We start from the raw sequence: 21,022 nt of genomic DNA, 5'->3' as shown, positions 1-21,022 counted from the left end.
ATATATATATATATATATATATATATATATATATATATATATATATATATATATATATATATATATATATATATATATATATATATATATATATATATATATATATATATATATATATATATGTGTGTGTGTGTGTGTGTGTGTGTGTGTGCTTGGCAAAGACGGTGTCGGCAGAATGAACAACAACGGTCTGCTCCTACTCAGCAAATGCGCAGAATTTAACCTCCTAATCACAAACTCAATGTTCAGAATGGCGAACAAACACAAGAACACCTGGATGCACCCCAGATCTCGCCAATGCCACTTAATCGACTATGTAATAGTCCGCCAGCGTGATGCCAAGGATGTCCTTATCACCAAGGCCATGCGAGGAGCAGAATGCTGGACAGACCACAGACTTGTCCGAACTACCCTACAGCTGCACATTGCCCCTCATCACCTAAGACGTCCTAAACTTGTGCGCACAGCCTTCAATATTGTCAAACTACAGCAGCCTTCCACCAAGCTCAATTTCCAGAAGAGACTAGATGACAAGCTGTCAACAAACGAACCGATATGTGAAAATGCCTCCGAAAAATGGAACAAGCTTAGGGACACGATAAGAGAAACAGCTATGGAGACCCTGGGCCCAAAGAAGCGAATCCATCAAGACTGGTTCGACGAGAACAACAATGCCATTGAAGATCTGCTTGCCAGAAAGAACAAAGCATTCATGGACTGGCAGAATGACACAAACTCCATCAACAAAAAAGACCGCTTCAAATTCTATCAGGCTGAGGCTCAGAGGGAAATCCGCAAGATGCATGACCATTGGTGGGAAAAGAAAGCTGATGAAGTGCAAAGCTATGCTGACACTAACAACTCCAAAGAGTTCTATAACGGCATCACGTCAATCTTCAGCCACGCAAAGTCCAGCTCTGCGCCCTTGCTCGCTGCAGATGGCATTACACTAATAAAGGACAAGAATAGCATTAAGGAAAGATGGAAAGAACACTTTAGTCAGCTCCTAAACATGCCCTCATCGGTCAGCCAATCTGTTTTTGACCAAATACCCCAGCAGCCGACGCACGACCAACTGGATATTCCACCAACGATGGAGGAGTTGAGGAGGGACATTAAACAAATTAACTGTGGCAGAGCACCTGGAAAGGATGGTATCCCAGCGGAGGTGTACAAGGCTCTCAGTGAACAGACTCTGGAGGCATTCCACGATGTGCTAATCAGCATCTGGACGGAAGAAGAGATGCCAAACGACTCAGGGACACATAAATAATGACCGTCTATATAAATAAAGGCACACGTGTGGACTGCAGTAACTAAAGAGACATCTCCCTGCTGTCCATAGCTGGCAAAATACTTGCTCGCATCATCCTCAACAGGCTTATTGCGGCAGTGTCAGAAGATAACCTCCCCGAGTCTCAGTGTGATTTTCGCCCAGACCGCAGCACCGTTGACATGATCTTCGCAGTGAGACTAGTCCAAAAGAAGTGCCTTGAGCAGAACATGAATCTGTATGCTGTCATCGTGGACCTCATAAAGGCTTTTGATACAGTCAACAGAGACGCACTGTGGGTAGTACTCAAGAAACTTGGCTGTCCTCAGAAGTTTACCAACCTCATTCGGCTCCTCCACGTTGACATGACTGGAGAGATTCTCTCAGACGGTGAACCCTCTGAGAAATTCCCAATATCTAATGGTGTCAAATAGGGCTGTGTACTTGCTCCGATACTCTTCAACCTCTTCTTCACACAGGTACTGTTCCATGCCATCCGTGACCTTGACATTGACATCTACATTAGGTATCGCCTGGATGGATCAGTGTTTGATCTCCGTCGCCTAGCTGCAAAAACAAAGACGCTGGAAAGACTCATCATTGAAGCACTCTTTGTAGATGACTGTGCCCTCATGGCCCATGAACAGACTCACCTACAGGCAATCATGGACAGATTCTCTGAAGCCTCCAACTTATTTGCACTCACAATCAGCCTAGGAAAGACAGAAGTCCTCTTCCAGCCCGCCCCAACCACTGTCCCCTCACAACCCTGTATCACCATTGGCGACACGCATCTGAAGAATGTGGACAGATACAAATACCTTGGCAGCACAATATCTAGTGACGGCTCCCTGGACAAAGAAATCACTGCAAGGATCCAAAAGCCAGTCAAGCACTCGGAGGACCTCGAACCAAGGTTTTGCAGCACAAGGACATACGCCTGTCAACAAACATGAAAGTGTACAATGCAGTTGTCCTCACGTTTCTCTTGTATGGCTGTGAAACGTGGACACTCTACCGAAGACATATCAGTCAGTTGGAACAATTCCGTCAGCGCTGCCTGAGATCCATCATGCGGATTAAGTGGCAGGACCGAATCACCAACCCGGAAGTCCTTGAACGAACCAACACAACAAGCATCGAAGCCAAAGTAATCCAGGCCCAGCTTCGTTGGACTGGCCATGTCATCCGCATGGATCAAAGCAGAATCCCAAAGCAGTTGTTCTATGGCGAGCTAGCCCAGGGAAACCGAAACCAAGGCCGCCCTCATAAGAGGTACAAAGACAACCTGAAGATGAACATCAAATGGACAGACCTCCAACCCCGCCAGCTCGAGCTCGCTGCCTTAGACAGAAGCCATTGGCGAGCGCTCTTCCACCTTTGAGGATGACCGCCGCCAGCGTCTTGCTGACACTCGGGAGAAACGTCACAGAACTGTATCACAAATACCACCAACCACAGGTGTCCCATGCCCCACCTGCAACCGCCAGTGTGCATATGAACTTGGACTCAGGAGCCACATGCGCGTCCACCGTTGAATGAGATCGCACAACTTGTCTTCCTCGACTCGAGAGACTACCATTATATATATATATATATATATATATATATATATATATATATATATATATATATATATATATATATATATATATATATATATATATATATATATATATAATCTTCGATAACGACATCCTTCCAAAGCCTTCCTTCCTTTTCTTCCTGTTTCTCTTTTAACGCGCCGATCAGCGGATATGAGACATTAGATTTTTAGTCATTCTTTCATCAGAATGTGATCTGTGTCCTTTAAAAGTATGTAATTGTATACATTGTTCTATACTTCCTATTACTGTAAAGATCTGTCATGAATATGTCATGTTTTAGAATATGAGAGACAAACAATGCGGATGGGAATTAGGGAGAAGTATCGGCTGTTTGCAGAAGTACAAAAAGATCGAGTCTTTAAAATGTATATATAAACAATTCCTTTTGCATTATTTCTTTACTATTATAATTTTCAAACTCCCTTTGCATTGAAATACTAGAAATCACAATAATCAATCCACAGCGAAAATGCAATACATGTAACAGTATGTCGTATAAATTAATGATCATTCACCGTTTTCATATTATGCTCCATTTAAACGCCATTTCTGTGTTCTCTCCGTGTATACACAGTGTTCCTCATGATCAGGTTATAACTGGTAAAATAAATTAGGCAATACATTTTTGGATTTAAAAATTTCAGCTTGCGGAAGACCAGCACAGAAGGCGAATGCTATTATCATGGGAAATGTTTATTCTAATGGCAGTCGTATAAAATACGTCTGTAATGAAAGATTTAAGCAACTCGATCAGACGGAATCTGTGAGTGCGTGCCTTCACAACGAGAGCTGGTCACAGATCAACTTCACATGTAAACGTATGTATTTTATTGTCTATCATTCAAAACTTTGAAACGTTCAATATTTCAGAACCAGAAAACACTTTCCAGCCTGAGATGGGAATAATTTCGTTCTATATTTTCTTCTTTCTCTCTACATTATTCTTTGGTACCCTTGTTAATCTTTAGGTATGACAACAAACATTCCTAAATGTATGTCTCGATTTGATGAATTTTGTTTAATAACGCAACCTGTGCAAACTAACATCATTTGACCGGCCTCTTATGGACAAAATTTCTGTATTCTTTTCTTTTCATTGACTGTCACTTTAGACCTTTAAAGAGATGACGCTTAAATGTGAAGTGCGCATGTGGTGTTCCCTTCAGTCGAGCGTAAGTACATGTTTAACCTTATTTAGAATAAATATCCAATAAGGTAAAATCAAATATGATCAATATCGATATCAAATATATCGAGTGGAAAATATAAATCTTAGAATTTAGGTTTAATAAATTAGTATGGCGTGTAATCATCACATCATAATATGTTTCAATGTTAATTATATGAAAGTTAGTATGTCATTAATATTGATTTAATTTGTTACCCGACTTATTAATATGCATATTAAGTATGTCTACAGAATGTTCATATATTCGTTTTGGTAGAGGGAAGATTAGATTAGTATGACGAAACAAGAGTCCTCATGAAAGAAATCTTGTTGAAAAGATATGTTATCAATCAATGTTGTCTTCTTGATCATGCATTTGTCCAGAAAGTGATCTTACTGATATTTATTTAGGCTCAATTTAGTATTTAATCTTTTACAGCGGACACGATTGGAAAATCCTGTTCTTCAAACCAGGAATGTCTAGAGCAGTTATCTGAATGCAGAGACGGTCTTTGTGTTTGCTTCCGGAACCACAGCTATTCACTGGCAGAGTACGCATGCGTACCCAGTAAGTCACTGATGTTTTCAGCAACAATTGTGCAACACAACACAGGTTTAGCCAGCTACAATTCCCATAACTGAAAGATATATCAATTTCTTTGTTTTAGCTCTCTTCCTGCATTTATAACCTTAGTAGTCACATATAGACAAGTGACGAATGGCATGATCGGAACGTTTGTATTTTAACATGCAAAAATATCAGTATATCGGTTTATATTTTTCATATATGTGCAGATAGAAATGAAAAATGTGGAACATATAGCAAATAACGTTTCAGTATCTGATTGACAGTTATGTAAACATTAAATACTTATTTTATGACGAGCATTAAGACACAATGGTTATATAGTACAGATAAGGATCGACTAGTAATATTCCGGCTACTCATCTTGAGACGTTTGATGTTCAACGGTCGAGAATGAAGACTTGGGTTCAATCAGCTGTTGATCATACAAAGGTCACTGAATGAGATGATCTTTGCATGAAAATCCTACAAATTATTTTCATTACACCATACTAATGATGATTGTGTTCACTCAAATAAGAAGACCGTTAAAATGCAGTCGAGTTAATATCCATTGCATTCCCCATTGTGGATTACTCTTTGCTGAATTCGTTTGCATGTAGGGATATAGTACGGCCTTTAGAAATATATATGTGAAGCTGATAAACATTGGATATGATGAAATCATAATTGTGAGAGAAAGAAATAGCAATAAATTGTTGGACCATTCACATGCATTCACTTGCGGACATATTCGGCCTCATGAAATTATCACCCCTGACATACATTTTCTGGTTGCTCACATTTTTGCCTCCAGACAAAGTCATTGAGAATTCATGCATACCTTCACAGTCAGGTAAAAGTTGGAAATGGCTATCACAACAGCGATGCAATTCGTAAAGTTTCATAAGCAACGAGCTCATGAATATTTCAAGCAACCTTGGCATCGGAAATTCTATCTTAACCCGTACTTGCTGTACTTTGAGTCATGGGGTAACTACGGTGCTCTCAGACAATCAGATTTGGCGGCTCATGTCTTCTGGTTTACAGGCTATTATTAATATTTTCTTGAACAGCAATCAGCGAAGATCGCAACAACTCCGATGAACATTGTGCAGTCATTTCTGATGTAGATATTTCCTATACCTTGTCTAGTAGTTCTAATCTATACCATTTCTATCCTACATACAAACGGAGTTACTATGCATATCTCCCCTGATACTCAATGGGTAATCAAGCTATGCGTCTGACTGGTCACACGTCTTTCACATCGAACTAGAGCTTCTCACATGTGGCGACACAGCTCATGAATATTAAAAGTTGATAAAAAAATGTACACAAAAGTCAAACGTCCTTCAGGTCAGCCAGTGAAACTGAAGTTACGAACGTTTTACTTGATAGGTTACTCCTACAAGAGTTCGACCTCTTTCATTTCATCGATCTCAAAAATGCCATTAATTGCATCAATATTGGGTACACTAGATGAGGAGTAAGTCCTTGTCACTGTGGGCACTATTTTAGAGGCCTATTTCGTCCGGTGCTCAACTAGTGAGACTTGATTTGCTTCTTTGACATTATTCATTGTTCTATTTCTCTTGTTATTGCAGCACATTATGTACAAGTCGTCCTTGCTTGAACTGCTTTCACATCTTTCATGTGTTTCTAATTTTATTCCGCACTGCGTTATTCTTTATCATTTGATGCATGTTCAACCTCGTTTTCAAGAACAAGCTTGGTCCATTTTAACAGCTCTTGATCTGATGTCTCTGTTCGTTATGACATGTGGCTCGTGTGTCTCTTTTTGGGACACATTGTTTTTTATTTCTTGTTGGTTTTATAGCCACAACTGAATACTTGAATACTTGCAGGTTTACTTTTGTTTTATAACACAATGCATCAAATGAGCTTTCGTCATTGCCGTATTTCAAATTCAAAACAAAACATACTAAAGTTTAGTTCTTTTCTCAGAGTGACTATAGTCTTTTGTTCAAACGAGAGTATCTTTAATATGAATTTACCTGTTTCAGCACCAATTTTGAATGGTAATTAATCGTGTCAGCAAAGCAGAATTAATATGTAGCGATACCAAAACAATACGAAGACCAAAAATGTATCGAACAGAACTAATACCATGTTAGCAGATAATTTAGCAAAAATGATCATCTGTTTAAATACCTCACTGTTTCACTGTACTTGAAGCTAGTCGGGATTTGGTAAGGCTGGTTTTCCTTGCATCTTTGTCAAAAAGGACGTAAAATATGCCACCAACTGAATTGCATCCTCTTTGAAACAAAAACAAAACTGTCGCTCTTGTGTCAAGAACAAATATAAATTTTCAATATATGCCTGGAAAATAGACAGCAGCGTCACCAGCGTATCTTGAAGCATACAATTGTTTTGTGTCATTAAGATACATAAACTAAATATTATTATTACGAAAGATCTTAGCTTCTAAGTCGAATTATACATCTATTTGACGCGACAGACATGTGCATAATGTAATATTTTTTTTCCAAATAATATCCTAGTAGGCTGTTTTCGTTGTTCTCCTGGCTGTTTGGCTCTTGTACACATGCTTTTCCGTCATGTCTTCTTATTCATTCTTCCACTGTAATCGTTTGTTTTTGAGCTGTGACAATAAAGATTCCCAATTGAACACTCGACAAATGTTTGAGAAATATCTCGTTTAGTCAACTCATCAGCAGGCTGAAGGATCTCTAGTTAATCTTCCTCTCCCGTGGATTTTCGTCCAGAGCCAGCATTGACCTGACACACCGAGATAATCCGCACCGTATATCGAACCAGTGTCTGAATTGCCTCCATTACCGGGATTCAAAATACAGTAACTGTGTGGTGTGTTGAAAGAAGTTTAGTTGCAAAATAGAATTATATACATTACGCATACATATACTTGACCCGACTTCCTTACACATCAAGACCTGTTTTAATAAGAACGATCTATAATACTATTCAAGAGCAAAGGCCACGTTAAAATACTATAATATCTATGACATAAATAATCGCATTAGAGACATAAAAATCGAACCTTTCTTATCATTTATTCCACACAATATATAACTGAATTAAACTGTCTGTATGCTTCAATATGTCTAACATGAAAAAGCTTATAAAACATTTAATAGTATGACTTTATGTGGCATAAGTCTTATTGTCTAGAAACTTTAGTATAAATTCCAAAAAACATTTAATATATGATTTCCTTATTTGGAACGATAAAAATGTAAGAATAAAGGCTGACATATTTAGATGCACCCACAATCGAAGATTGCTTTCTTACACTTGACAGTTTCCTGATAACGTTCATTTGTATTGTGACTATCTGGACATAATTAACACTATAATATAAGTACCGTAAATGTAAGTACCATCAAATACACAGCCTGAGAATTGGGAGTATAAGAGCACCCATTGCAGGCGCTCTCTGTATGTTAGAGTGTGAAGAGAGAGCAGTATTTTGAAAAAGACAGGACCAAAACCATAAGCAGCAAGTAACGCTATACGATGCATCCAAACCCTCTAGATTTATGTTCATTCGTAATGCAAGGGTATGTTCCTGTACAAAGTTCCGTGCTAGTCATAATAAAGTATTTGACTGATTATTAAGAAAAGTATTAAAAATGACTGGTTTGAATATGTTCATTGTTGGTGTGCGTTTGTAACGTAACTCACCAACTTTTGTGATTCAAGTCTTCAGATGAAAAATGTTGTTCAAGAACACATTCTCCTCCAGGAATTGTATTGATGTCACTGTAGTGGTTAGCGGGCTAGTGCAGGATTTCGCTACTGTGCATTGGATTGCTCTTCATTTATCACTTCACATTCGCATGATGTTTAACACAATTTCTTATGGAGTGTCAAAGGCATTATGACATCGGATATCATTCGTAGTAGTGTGTTACGTAGTATCCTCAATATTTTACATGTATTTGAATAAATATATACATTGGCAAAATGACAATAAAACGCCAGGTGCCAATTGCAGTAGTGTCAACCTTAATAATATACATTCACTTAATGAATACATTTCATAATTTTAGGGTTCCTAGGGCGCGGTAACTATATTATTTCTGGCCCAGATGTGATTCCTAATGACCATTTTACGGCATCTTCGAGTCATGACGAACCTGGCGATAGCCATGCGCCATGGTTGGCTCGACTTGATTCGCAGGAGTATCATGTAGCTTCCACGACTGTTCGTTGTGGTTGCTGGGCCGCTAAGTACCTCGACAAGCAGCAGTTTATTCAGGTGAGTCCACGTTATGCGAGGCATAATAGTACTTTACAATATGACGGGATACACTGGAATGGACTCGGTATAAAATTTCCACGCCAAGGCAGCTCCATAAAATGTTTAAATTTATTCTTCTAAGTGCGTTTTAAATTGATCAGTACATATATTTTGCCTTCACCATAGAGTATAATGTTCAACTGAGTAACAGGCACTGAAAAATATTTTGCCGACGAATGAATTAACGATGCAACCGAAATTCAGCATATTCAACCTATAAATTTCATATGAGGTCACGATTTAAGAATTGTTAGGAGACAATTGCACATGATAAAATAAGTACCATTGGTGCAATATTTTCGCTTCAGGAAAGGAACATTTATATATCATTGTTACTGGACTGCATATATTTAACCTTTCAAATCTTAAATGACCATACCGTTTTTATCTTTTCATACGTAGGCATATTATTTTTTAATGGAGGTAGCACACAGAAGATCCATTCATAAAACTCAGCTATTCATCGACTGGTTACATCTAATTTAAGTATCTTCCATTGATACCATTGATCAATGGATCTCCATCTTACACTCTATAAACCTACGTTCAGAAAATGCCTTTCTTTTACAATGATAACTCTCGTTTATACAGTTAAATTGTTGTAGAAATTCTTGCTTCTAGTAACTATCCTTATTAATCACATACGAAATATTTTGCCACGTTTTCTTTCGTACAACGACAAATGTTGTGTCATTAGTAAATTTAATGTTTCATTACCGATGATAATGATTCAATTTTACGCCGTCAAGATCAACAAAGTAAATACTGTTAATGAGGTGCTGATAGTACTGTTGAAGGCGTTCCTCGATGCAAATAAGACATCATCAGATATTATGTTATGAGTTCTTCTGCTTGTGTGTCAACTGACTGATCTGACATTTATCAATTTTGTAGGTGAACATGACAAATGCCCAGTCTGTAACAGCTGTCACAACAAAAGGAAGGGATCCCAAATATTTCATTCAGTTTGTAAAAGCGTACAAAGTGCTATATAGCGTTGACGGTTTTTCATTTAATCCCATTCAGGATCACAATGACAAGGACATGGTAAGATTCGATATGGATTCCATACTTTCTCTCATTCCTCATTTGTTCCAAATGAATTATCATTAGAACTGTTGCATACTCATTCTTAATTTATATCAAGTAAACAGCACGAAAATGAATCACTCGTGCGTCGTGAACGACGCCTTGAAACACATAAAAATCAACTGCGTCCGTTATGTCTGAACGTTATCTAAACTTATAACAAGATAAATTTACCGATTTTGTTTTAAAGAAATGAAATACAAGATCATCGCCATTAAATTTCAACGGGAACAAAACACAAAAGAATTCGGGGATTTAGTCACTCAAACTATAGAGAAAGCAATATGGTATATATACACACGCGAGAGGGAATTTTGCAAACAAATTATCTTCTCCCTTGATGTGTCTAAGATCAAAGTCGTTTTCCTGCGACATCAAAATTAACCTTTACATTCTCTGCGTTTGGTTTCATTATGTTATCGAAAGTAAGGGAATTCACTGATAGCGAATATTAAAATATTTCATTGCGATTGTGGAATAATGTCTATAGGTTGGTGACGCTGTTGATCTTTCTATAGTCGGTATACATACAGAATGTATTATCTGGAGTAGGCACACAAATACAAGGTGAACTCGGGTTACTTCTGATATAAAATCGTTCTCCAGCAAATATTGAATTTTTTTGTTTTCAAACAATCCTGCTGCACGGATGCATCCTGTGACGATGCTGTTCCATAGGTGTAGAATCTATTGGTTCAACGTCATGGTAGATTTTATTTGTTCCTGTTTATCTTGTTATTGCAGATGTGAAAGTTTCAGGTCCAGATTATTCATAATTTCTGAATTTCGAAAACTGCTTACACCAAAGTCACTACTGTCCGATATTGTATTCAATCGCATAAAAAATCACTAAATTCACTGATCTAACAAGACACTTCTTTAACATTTTTATGACAAAGTTGTTATGTTCCTAATCCCATGAGTATTAAAAATATATTCTAAGTCGTTTACATTCTTTCAATGACCGAATTATATTCTTCGACGTTCATGAACTGTTTCTCAAGCCAATTGTCCTTCAGATTATTAGGCAGAATACTTAAACTGTTGAATGCCTAATTTGTGTTTAACTTGTTTGGAAATCCCAGACATAAAATATTACCAGTTATCAGATTGGACTGATTTGGGAAGCCCAAAAGGTGTAAATAAAATAACAAAGTTTGACTATTGTTTTACTTTTAATTTCCTCTGAGAATTTGGTGGACGAATTTAGGATCGTCTACAATGATAACTTGCCAGGCTTTGTCTTATGCGAAGGGACAGATACAGTCTATCATTATTCTACTAAATTGTTCGTCAGATGCGAAAATCGGTTGCACATGTACCTTATGTATCTTTTTTTGGGTTTTCTTAACATTTGACAAGTGTGACAAGATCAACAATACTTGTAAACATCACTTTTAAGTTTTAGCCAATTAAAGTGATTCCAGATTTTGTGATAAGTCTTACTGACTCCTAAATGACCACTGTCTTTTGTATATTTTTGTGGTCTGTCGAAGACATGCTTTGCAGTGTCATTAAATTATCATACATCCTTACAATCGTTACATCCATATCATATTTGGGAGGTCTTCTATGCTTATTAAGACTATTGGAATATAAATTATTTGTTGTGGTACATTCGCAAAGGCAAGTTATTCCATTTCTGCATCCATATTGATGCAGTGTCTCGTTGAAGATGAAGTAATCAAAATTAGCGCCTTTTATAAATTTCGTTCTTTTGTAAGTTTTATACTGAATTAGAGATCTCGAGAGAGTATATAAAACTTTCATATCCCTTGTTTAAAGCACATCACTGTTTTGAACAAGAAGTTAATAACAGCAGAAAAAAGAACGACAATATAAAACTACTTGTCATGCATTGATAAAGGTCTCATTACGGATTCTCACAGAAAGTTTAAGAATAATAATGCTGAAAGTTTTAATTAGTTCACATGCATATATTAACGCAGATGAAATAGCCGATTTATTTCTCAATAATTTAGAACGGATCAAGAGGTTATGAGATTTGCAGACTGATACAGAAACGATTTTAACCGCAGTCACGTGGGCACGAGAAGAAAATAAATTATAGCGCAGAATATTACCAGAAAAGTAGCGATGGGTGATTTATTTTGCTACAATGCGGATTAGTACATAATGATGTTAAAATAATATTCAATGCAGATACCATGCGAAAATGGGTCATTTGATACAATCTATTCGGTTTATAAAAGAAGAGTTAATTCTCTTAGAGTAGCTGAAATGCAAATTCACACTATCAAAACGAAGTCATATGGACAACCTTCTTTTGCATACCAGGGCTCAGCAAAGTGGAATGAATTGCCCACTGAACTTAGACACAAAGACACCGTGATCCCATTTAGTAGTGCTCTTAAAACTCACTTATTTCGACTGCAAGAACAAACTTAAAAACCTAATAATGTTTCCTACCTTAATTATTTTCATCATGTTTTTTATGTTTTCTAATTTTGTGATGTTTGTTTTTGTAATCATATCATTATATATGTTTTTTATGATATTGGTGTTGTTTAATGTTGTAAAGCACTTAGAGCTTCCAAAGATTAGGCGCTATGCAAAGTCCTCATTATTATTATTATTACTATAATTATTATTGTTATTATCATTATTATTATTATTATTACTATCTTGCAATTGTCTCATTTTAATCTATCTAATTCTGATTAAAAGAAAGCGTATTTGAACTTCAGCAATCTATGACTAATTAGTGCAATTAATAATTTATTGAAAATCAGTAAAGTGCCCTCAAACGGTGAGACAGAGAAATATGACGTTGAATCGGACAACGTCAGTAAGTGTATTGTCTGTTGTTCAACTGATACTCAAGTTCAATGAAATGGTTGCTTTGTTTGTTCTTTTTAGTTTTTTAGAATATCTCTTGCTTCATGCGACCGTCAATAATATGGCTTTCTTCAAACACACCATCGATCGCATTCTTGTCTTGATTCAGTCAGTCATGAAATATCGGGCTTTCTTCAAACACACGATGCACTGCATTCGTGAATCGTTTCATTCAGTCATGGAATTTAGAGCTTTCTTCAAACACACACTGTATTGCATTCTGTCTTGCTTCATGCAATGATGAAATATAGAGATTTATTTAAACAGAGTGTGGATTGCATTCATGTCTGGTTTGTGCAATCGTCGATTATAAGGATTTTTGTAGGCATTGCATTCTGTCTTGCTTCACGCAATAATTGAATATAGAGCATTTTTTAAAACAGATTGTGGACTGCATTCAGGTCTTGCTTCATGCAAACATGAAATGTAGGGCTTTTATAGATTGTTGATTGTATTCATGTCTTGCTTTATGCAATGGTCGATTATGTCGATTTCTCGATGCATTGCATTTTTTCATGTTTCATGCAATTGTCGATTATATAGATTTCTTCAAAAACAACATAGATTGCATTCTTACCTTGCTAATTGCAATCACAAATGACACGGCTTTCTTAAACAAATTATGCATTGCATTATAGTCTTGCTTAACCAGTCGTGAATTAAATGGCTTTGTTCAAACACGGTATGAATTGCATTCGTCTCCTCGCGTTGAAGACTCTCCGAATCTTTCATTCTTTGAGCATATCTTGCTCTTTAGTTTGCAAATGATCATCTGATAAGTTTAAAGTTTGTACCATGCAATTTATGATCACGTATATATATATATATATATATATATATATATATATATATATATATATATATATATATATATATATATATATATATATATATATATATATATATATATATATATATATATATATATATATATATATATATCAGATGAATAGAGATTCGTAATGTTTGGGTGTAAATGTTATTGACATTTATGTCACTGAGTTATATTCTTTGTGTTTGATGTTCATCGAAGAAATAATTTTGTAGCTTAGGCATTTTATTGTGTTTCTTCGCAATCTTGAAAATGTATAATATGTGGGATGACCTCTATGGCTATTGAGGCTATTGAAACATTAATTATGGTTGCGGTATAATCTCCAATGAAAGCGGCTGTTTCATGTATGCGTCCTCAATAATTCAGTGAGTCATTAAAAATGAAGTAAGTGTATCATATACTGAACCGTTTCCAGTACACAATCCTTATTGCCACCTTTTATAACTTCTGAGGCTTTGTAATTGTTATGCTGAATTTCAGATGTAGCGAAAGAGTACAAAGACATAAACTACACTATCTAATATTTCAAAGTTAAACGGTATTTGTAAGTTCTCTACATACATTGTATATGAATAATTCCAGTGTCTTGTGATTTAGATGCCACTTTGATCAACTTTCTAAACTATATTTTTTATTGCAAACAATACCCCGTATGCATTATAAAGAATAACACCGTAGCAATTTTGCGCTAAGAGGGTTTTTACAATTAGTTCTTTGTCTAGCCTCTTCAATTGTTATATTATCTTCTTAGTGAATAGATGCAAACAAAGCAAACACATCATCCCAATGCTTCATGCAATGAGTAACCAAGGCATGTTCGCTATATTTATGCACTGTTTCCAAAGAACACCACCTTTTTTCAACAGTAATTCTTTAGATTTTCTCAAGCTTCGTTCTTTGTTAATCCGTTCCATCAGGATGGATTATGTAAAAGTTATTTTCTACGATTTCTAAATCATTAAGAATCGTTCCGCCTTTAAACGTGTGACTCTGCTGTCATGCTTCAATGGTGAATGCAAGATAGCAAATGCAAGTTGCAACATTTACCATAGCGAACATTATTTACGTGCATTCTTTGATATCAGTCCTAATTATTGTCTTCTATTACATAATATTTCTTTCGTTTTTATATTGCAAAAGTTAGTTGCATTTTCAGACGTTCAAATAAGCAAAACATTCATTTAATTCAAATACACTGCAATAAAATAAGTTTCCTTTCCAGATATTGCATTACTAAAAGTACTAATAAGACATGAATACGTTCCTGATTTCTTGATTTAATTTGTTATCTTTGGGGTTTGAGTATTTTAGCGAAAATCTCTGCTATGGTTTACGGATCATATTGAAGTCGAAAGAAGTTTACTACTGCTTTTTAATTCTGATGAAAGTTTTTTTTTTTTAAATCTATAATATTGCTGTGATTACTCGTGTAATCGTCTTAACTTGAATATGAATTATAACACAAGTACTCAACACGCTTTTATTAATACCGTCTGGATTCATCAGAAGGCTTAGTTTTCTTTATTAATAAACCCTTTTTCCTTATTTTATATTCATCTTTTAAGGCTAAAATCTTTGATCCACACCCGTCTTTTGTCGTTAGTGTATTTTAGTTTTAAATGGATCTGTTTCCATTTGTAACGTTGGTTTTAAATCAAATAAATCATTTGACTATCTTTTCGATACTATACAACATTTTATTATTTATTTACTGATGAAGATCTGGTTTTGCTTTTGTTGTTCATTATTGTATCACAGTATATAACTCACTATAAAAGTACATCTTTCTTCAATAGCATCTGCCCTATCTAAAATAAATAATGTTCATAGTACCAATAATATTTTCACTTACATGCTTATCCTGTTTAGTTTATGTCTTTTGTATTCTTTATTATTTAGGTGAAAACATATTTTATTGCTATTCTGCTGAAGTCTTATTATTGACAGTTCTTTTAAAAATTATCTTTGGCGTATGTAATACAAGTACGTTCATGATTTATTTGCATCACAACCACACGATCGTTATGATGGATTTTATTATTTGAATCTTCCTAGTTGACTGTACGGTGCCATTTTCTTTAAAGAATGTTTTGTAATTTCCATATCATTCTGCAAACAGATTTGTCTGAGCACATCCTCTATTATTGTAAAAATTATTGAATGTTAAATATTGTTGACATCATGTCTTAGTTTGAGATGTTTGCATCCAAAGTTTTTTTTTATAGCTCTCTTATTGTAGCCATTTCAAGAATAATCTGAAATAGGTATAAATTTGTTGTTTTAAGCTTGACGCCGAAAATGGGTTCAGTGTATGGAACTGTTATATGAAACTGTTATGTTTTAGTTGAAGACAGCAAGCTTAAAACCATTTTAATACATGACCCATTCGATAATATATAATACGAAACAAGGTTTGTAAGTAGAAAAATTGTAGTTTTGCACCCCACCCACCATTTCTTAATTGTTTTTTTTTTGTTGACAATTTATGCAATTGTTACGACTCAATGGTCATAAACTAAGAAAAAGAAGTAAGCAAAACCAGCAAGTTTTGTAAAACTGAACAAATCATTTAATTATGAAAGTTATAAAAATCAAATTTTAACAGGAACTTAGAGTATTATGAATTAAATCTACGATAATTCCAATGTTCTATCGCAAGTTCTAAAGAATCGAATGTTTCGAACGAATATTATTCCGGTCTGCCAACAGTTTTGATCTATCACAGTGGCATATGAACTCCTCTGAATCAATTCACAATAATCAAAGAATATTATTTTAGTTCAATGAACACCATACATTTCCAATGAATATTCCAAACAATCGTCTCCTCCTAAATTAAGATGAAATTACCATTAAACACATCTGCATACTGATATTAGCATAAAAATATTTTAAATATGAATACGGAAACAACAATGAATTAATTACACTGCACTACAGTAAAAATGCTACCGAAATAAATGCAGTAAATTTTGTATTACTAATTTTGGGTCACTTTGAACTAAAGTGATGCTTACAATTGTATATGTGCTCTAGTTTTACAGATATGATACTGAGTCAGTAAATACGACCATTGACTTGAGAATGGTGGATGATAAGTTAGTCATAAAAGAAAGGGACCTCTGTTTAAACCAGAAATGACTAAAATGCATCTTTGACTGAATCAGTAAATAAATATATCACTGGGAATGGACAGTACTTGCTTTTTATTCAAAACAATAAATGATGCATTCTGAAGACTGGATATTATGAAACAGGATTGTGAAATGAAGCGAGTAACACTGTCAAAACATATATTGATGCTATTTATATTATGAACCTTACTTAATATTTGTTGCGTCATACATGACATAAATTGCATAATGTTATTCGTAGACGATGCAATCATAACTAAGCTTACATCACTCTGCTTACGAAATTGCCCTATATCAGCTTTAGAATTCATACAGTGTCGTGCGCTCTTATTTGTCTGTTTGATTTTGCAAAGGAACACATTTCTGTTTAGCCAAAGTGAGCACAGATGCCTCTTACTGGTGAGAACAATGTAGATAATTTCTACTATATTTTTGGTGAAGTGACGTTTACATCACAAAGCGCAGTTTAACCTCTATGGATAAGAAAGCATATCACCTTTATTTTGATTGCAAAATTTAAGATCAGGACAAGAGTTGGGCATATAGACTGCAGCACTCGTACAACGAATCTTCGCCAGTGGTTGAACAGGAAAGAGACATATATGCCTTTTGCAGATTTGGAGAGAGCCAACTGATCATACCAGCACATGTTACATCTGCATGGTGTTTCCAGTTCGGAAAGGTGTGTCAAAGAATAAGTGGACTGTGTATTATCCAAACATTCCATAATGTATACGCCCAGTACCATAAGGAGAAGGACTTCCGGTTCCTGATGCACCAGGATCATTCTTCCTTGAGTCAGACGAGAAAAAGGACGAGGATGAAACTTCTAGTCCTGAACCATCAATGCCACATGACACACATTTTCTCCCAAACTCCTCATCTGAATCACACCTCATACTACAAGGTGAATGATCTTGTCAGGGATATCGAACTATCCAAGAGTAAGGCAGAACTGCTTTGGCTACAGATTACAGCATTGTAATCTCCTGACAGGTGATGTCTGGGTTTCCATGTTCCCTGACCGTCAGAAGTATCTTCTCCCATTCTTCTTCATGGAAGGCGAACTTGTAGCCTGCAATAGCATCGATGGTGCGATGGCAGCAATCAACATCGTTCATGATCCAGGTGGGTGGAGACTATTCATTGGTTCATCGAATACGAGTCTTAAATCTGTATTTCAGCGTAATAGCAATGTTCTGCCATCAATTCCATTTAGTCATGGAGTCCATATGAAACCTATGAAAACATGAAACAACTTTTGAGGTGCATAAACTATGACGATAATCAGTGGCAGCTTTGTGGCGATTTGAAGGTTCTTGATCTCTTGCTTGGTCTGATACTGTTTACTGCGAACGGTTTGTCGTGCGAGAGATTTCCACTGCATAAAGAGAGATTGGCCACTACGAAAGTCATTGGAGCCTGGGAAGAAAAATGTTCAGCATACACAATTTGTTGAATCGAGGAAGATTTTGTTGGTCTGATGAAGAACTTTGGTCAAGGTCATGGACAAAACAAAAGCAGCTTTCAGGTACCTCTGTGGAAAGTGTATAAGGTTCAATGAAGCTACGGTGTTTAACTGATGCCTTCTTCATTCTGTACTGATACAACAAATGCACTTTTACAGCTATATATGCCACTGTTATCATCTTTGAAAGTAACCTGTAAATCTCCGTCCCTTAACATTCTTATTTTCTTGTCTGTTTTTTGGTGTGTAACATAGAACAATTTAGGCACTCTGGTGAAGAAAATCAGATTGTAGTTTTCTAAAGTAGACCAGTACCTTTATAACGACTTGAAGATCTGAAGACAAAACATATCAAAACTCCTAAAATCTTACCATTTAGACGTTTTGGATTGCAACATTTGTAGACATTTGTCGTACGAACAAATGGACGTGGCTTATGATATCGCTCAAGACACGCTATATTATGATTACTGTCATGTCTATGTATGTTTGATATTGAGTCAGTTTCCTGACAGTATCATATATTATGGTTAATGAAACCTTAAAGCCCACATAACCTGGATATTATAAAATAGGATTGTGAAATGAAGTAAGTAACACTGTCAAAACATATATTGATGTTATTTATGTTATGTACCTTAGTTAATATTTTTTGCTTTTAGATATTTCTAGGGAACACTCAAGGAGAAGAAAATACTTCTGTGACAAATGAGCTACCGTGTCCAATCCAAGCCCAGTACATACGGATCAATCCTCAAGAGTGGCAGAATCATATATCGTTACGATTTGATGTAATAGGAAGTACACTACATTCAGGTAGCCTGTGTTATGCAAATGCATTATATGGTTTTACCAGTACTTAAATAGAAGCAACAAAGATCATCCCCAAATAATGGTTCACATGTCCCTGTGTTTAGTGTTTGAATCAATTACCTCTATATTTGGATTAATCATTTGGCGAGGAAATTACCATTTTAGTTGATATTTACCTGTACAAAAGAATAAAAGGAAACAAATGTCAATCCAACAGATATCTATATGAATGAATGTCATCCATGTCTGACTTTCATATTCGGAAATATTTTTCCAGTGCGCTTGGTATGCATCGTATTTAGATACTTTAATACGTATGTAAATAGAGCATATATAATTTGAAACGACTGTGAAAAACGGACTAATTTAAGATACTTAAATTATGTAAAGCATTATTAGTCACTTCAGAAGATACCAAAACGTATACTTTTCAATGGACTACTATTGCAAAATAAGTTTGTTATATATGTTGAAAGGGATGTATGATAATGTAATTATATAATGAAATGACATATGTGATTATTGGATTATTAGATCATGATGATCATGATTACAACATTAATAATAATAATAATAATAATAATAATAATAATAATAATAATAATAATAATATTATTATTATTATTATTATTACTAAAATTAATTATAATCACAATGATACGTCAATCATACAAGGACATGAAATGGACGATGAGAAATAGTTTTTATTGCAATAATACGAATCTTTTCTCCCAGCCGACTGTGACTTTGAAAATGGTACATGTGGGTGGCGGCACGAAGAGGGAAGCTTAATACAATGGCAAATTGGAAAATCAAATAACACTGAAGGAGGACCTGCTAATGATCACACCTATAGTGGGGGTAAAAGATCCACCATGCTTTAATTTATCGAACTTGTTCAATATCTTACAGTTCAAAATCCCGTCATTTAATAACAGCATATCACATATTTGCTATATTTTCTTTTTTATGTCCTTCATGATAGTTCTATGTGTTTACCAATCAAAATGCCTACCTAACTTACGGCTTAACTACATACCTATTGTTAAACGCATTTATATGGGTGCTTGAATATACACAAATTCATTCCTTTCAACGCCGTTAGCGCCTGTCGCTCAGATCTAATATTACTTCCGCTGTTATAGTATAAGAGGTGCACAAACTTGAAAGGAAAACAAACGAACGAATGAGCGAATGAATCTTTGGCAATCTGAGACAATGATATTTGTATTGCTGATTTCTATGCCTGAAAATATAAAAGAATCTCGCTCTAAATCTTGTATTCAACTAATCATCATAGGTAGGACAAGATATAGGATGCTTCTAAAGACCTCAATAGACGTTTAATTTAACCGTGAGATGGATTTAATATGCTAAATCAGGTAAATCGGTTGACTTCATTAATTAATATTGTTCTTTAAGGATGATTCTCATCAAAGTTTTATAATTACGACTATTTATCTTTCTATGTAACAAATACTTCAGACCTCTTAAGTTTAACAATAAATATGTTACAGCTATGAGAATTTTTAATAAATTTTGTAATATCTTAATTTTGGTATAGATCCGGTTACGGGCAGCTACATGTACTTTACCGCCAATCAACAGGAACACGTGACTGCTCAGATTTCGGTGAGCATTAAAGAGTCCAACGTTTCAAGATGTTTAAGCCTCTGGCACACGGCATCAAAAAATTATAGCGGATCTCTTAATGTCATCACAGTAAAATGTGATAATGGTATAGAGCAACTGAGAAACACGACAAATACCAATCTTGCTGAAAAATGGAATTTATCAACAGTACGAGTTGAGAGCGGTGTCTATCAGATCGTCATCGAAGGGGTTTGGACCAGTGCGACTCGTGGCTTTTTGGCGATCGATGATATAAAATTGAATGAGACC

At 35.4% G+C, this 21,022-nt stretch overlaps 1 protein-coding gene across 1 annotated transcript; it reads left to right on the top strand.

The window, feature by feature from the left end:
- Positions 1-250: 250 nt before the first annotated feature.
- Positions 251-20,004, top strand: LOC149785251 (uncharacterized). The gene is made up of 6 exons (XM_089979894.1): positions 251-557; positions 4,488-4,616; positions 8,672-8,880; positions 9,817-9,969; positions 18,970-19,123; positions 19,856-20,004. Exons 1-6 carry the CDS (start codon positions 251-253, stop codon positions 20,002-20,004), a joined length of 1,101 nt encoding a protein of 366 aa, XP_089836020.1.
- The last annotated feature ends 1,018 nt before the right edge of the window (positions 20,005-21,022 follow it).

Source organism: Sinohyriopsis cumingii, chromosome 13, assembly GCF_028554795.1.
Source record: "Sinohyriopsis cumingii isolate HCF-2022 chromosome 13, ASM2855479v2, whole genome shotgun sequence".
Taxonomy (NCBI): Eukaryota; Metazoa; Mollusca; class Bivalvia; order Unionida; family Unionidae; genus Sinohyriopsis; species Sinohyriopsis cumingii.
The sequence above is the reverse complement of the archived record's forward strand: the minus strand, read 5'-3'. Positions and strand labels throughout refer to the sequence as shown.

Bases quoted from the DNA above. Each gene is read 5' to 3' on its own strand.
- LOC149785251 (XM_089979894.1), top strand. From the start codon at position 251: ATGGCGAACAAACACAAGAACACCTGGATGCACCCCAGATCTCGCCAA. The intron at 558-4,487 runs GTGAAAATGCCT...AATCTTTTACAG, and splicing joins GTCAACAAACGAACCGATAT to CGGACACGATTGGAAAATCC. The intron at 9,970-18,969 runs GTAAGATTCGAT...TTTTGCTTTTAG, and splicing joins ATCACAATGACAAGGACATG to ATATTTCTAGGGAACACTCA.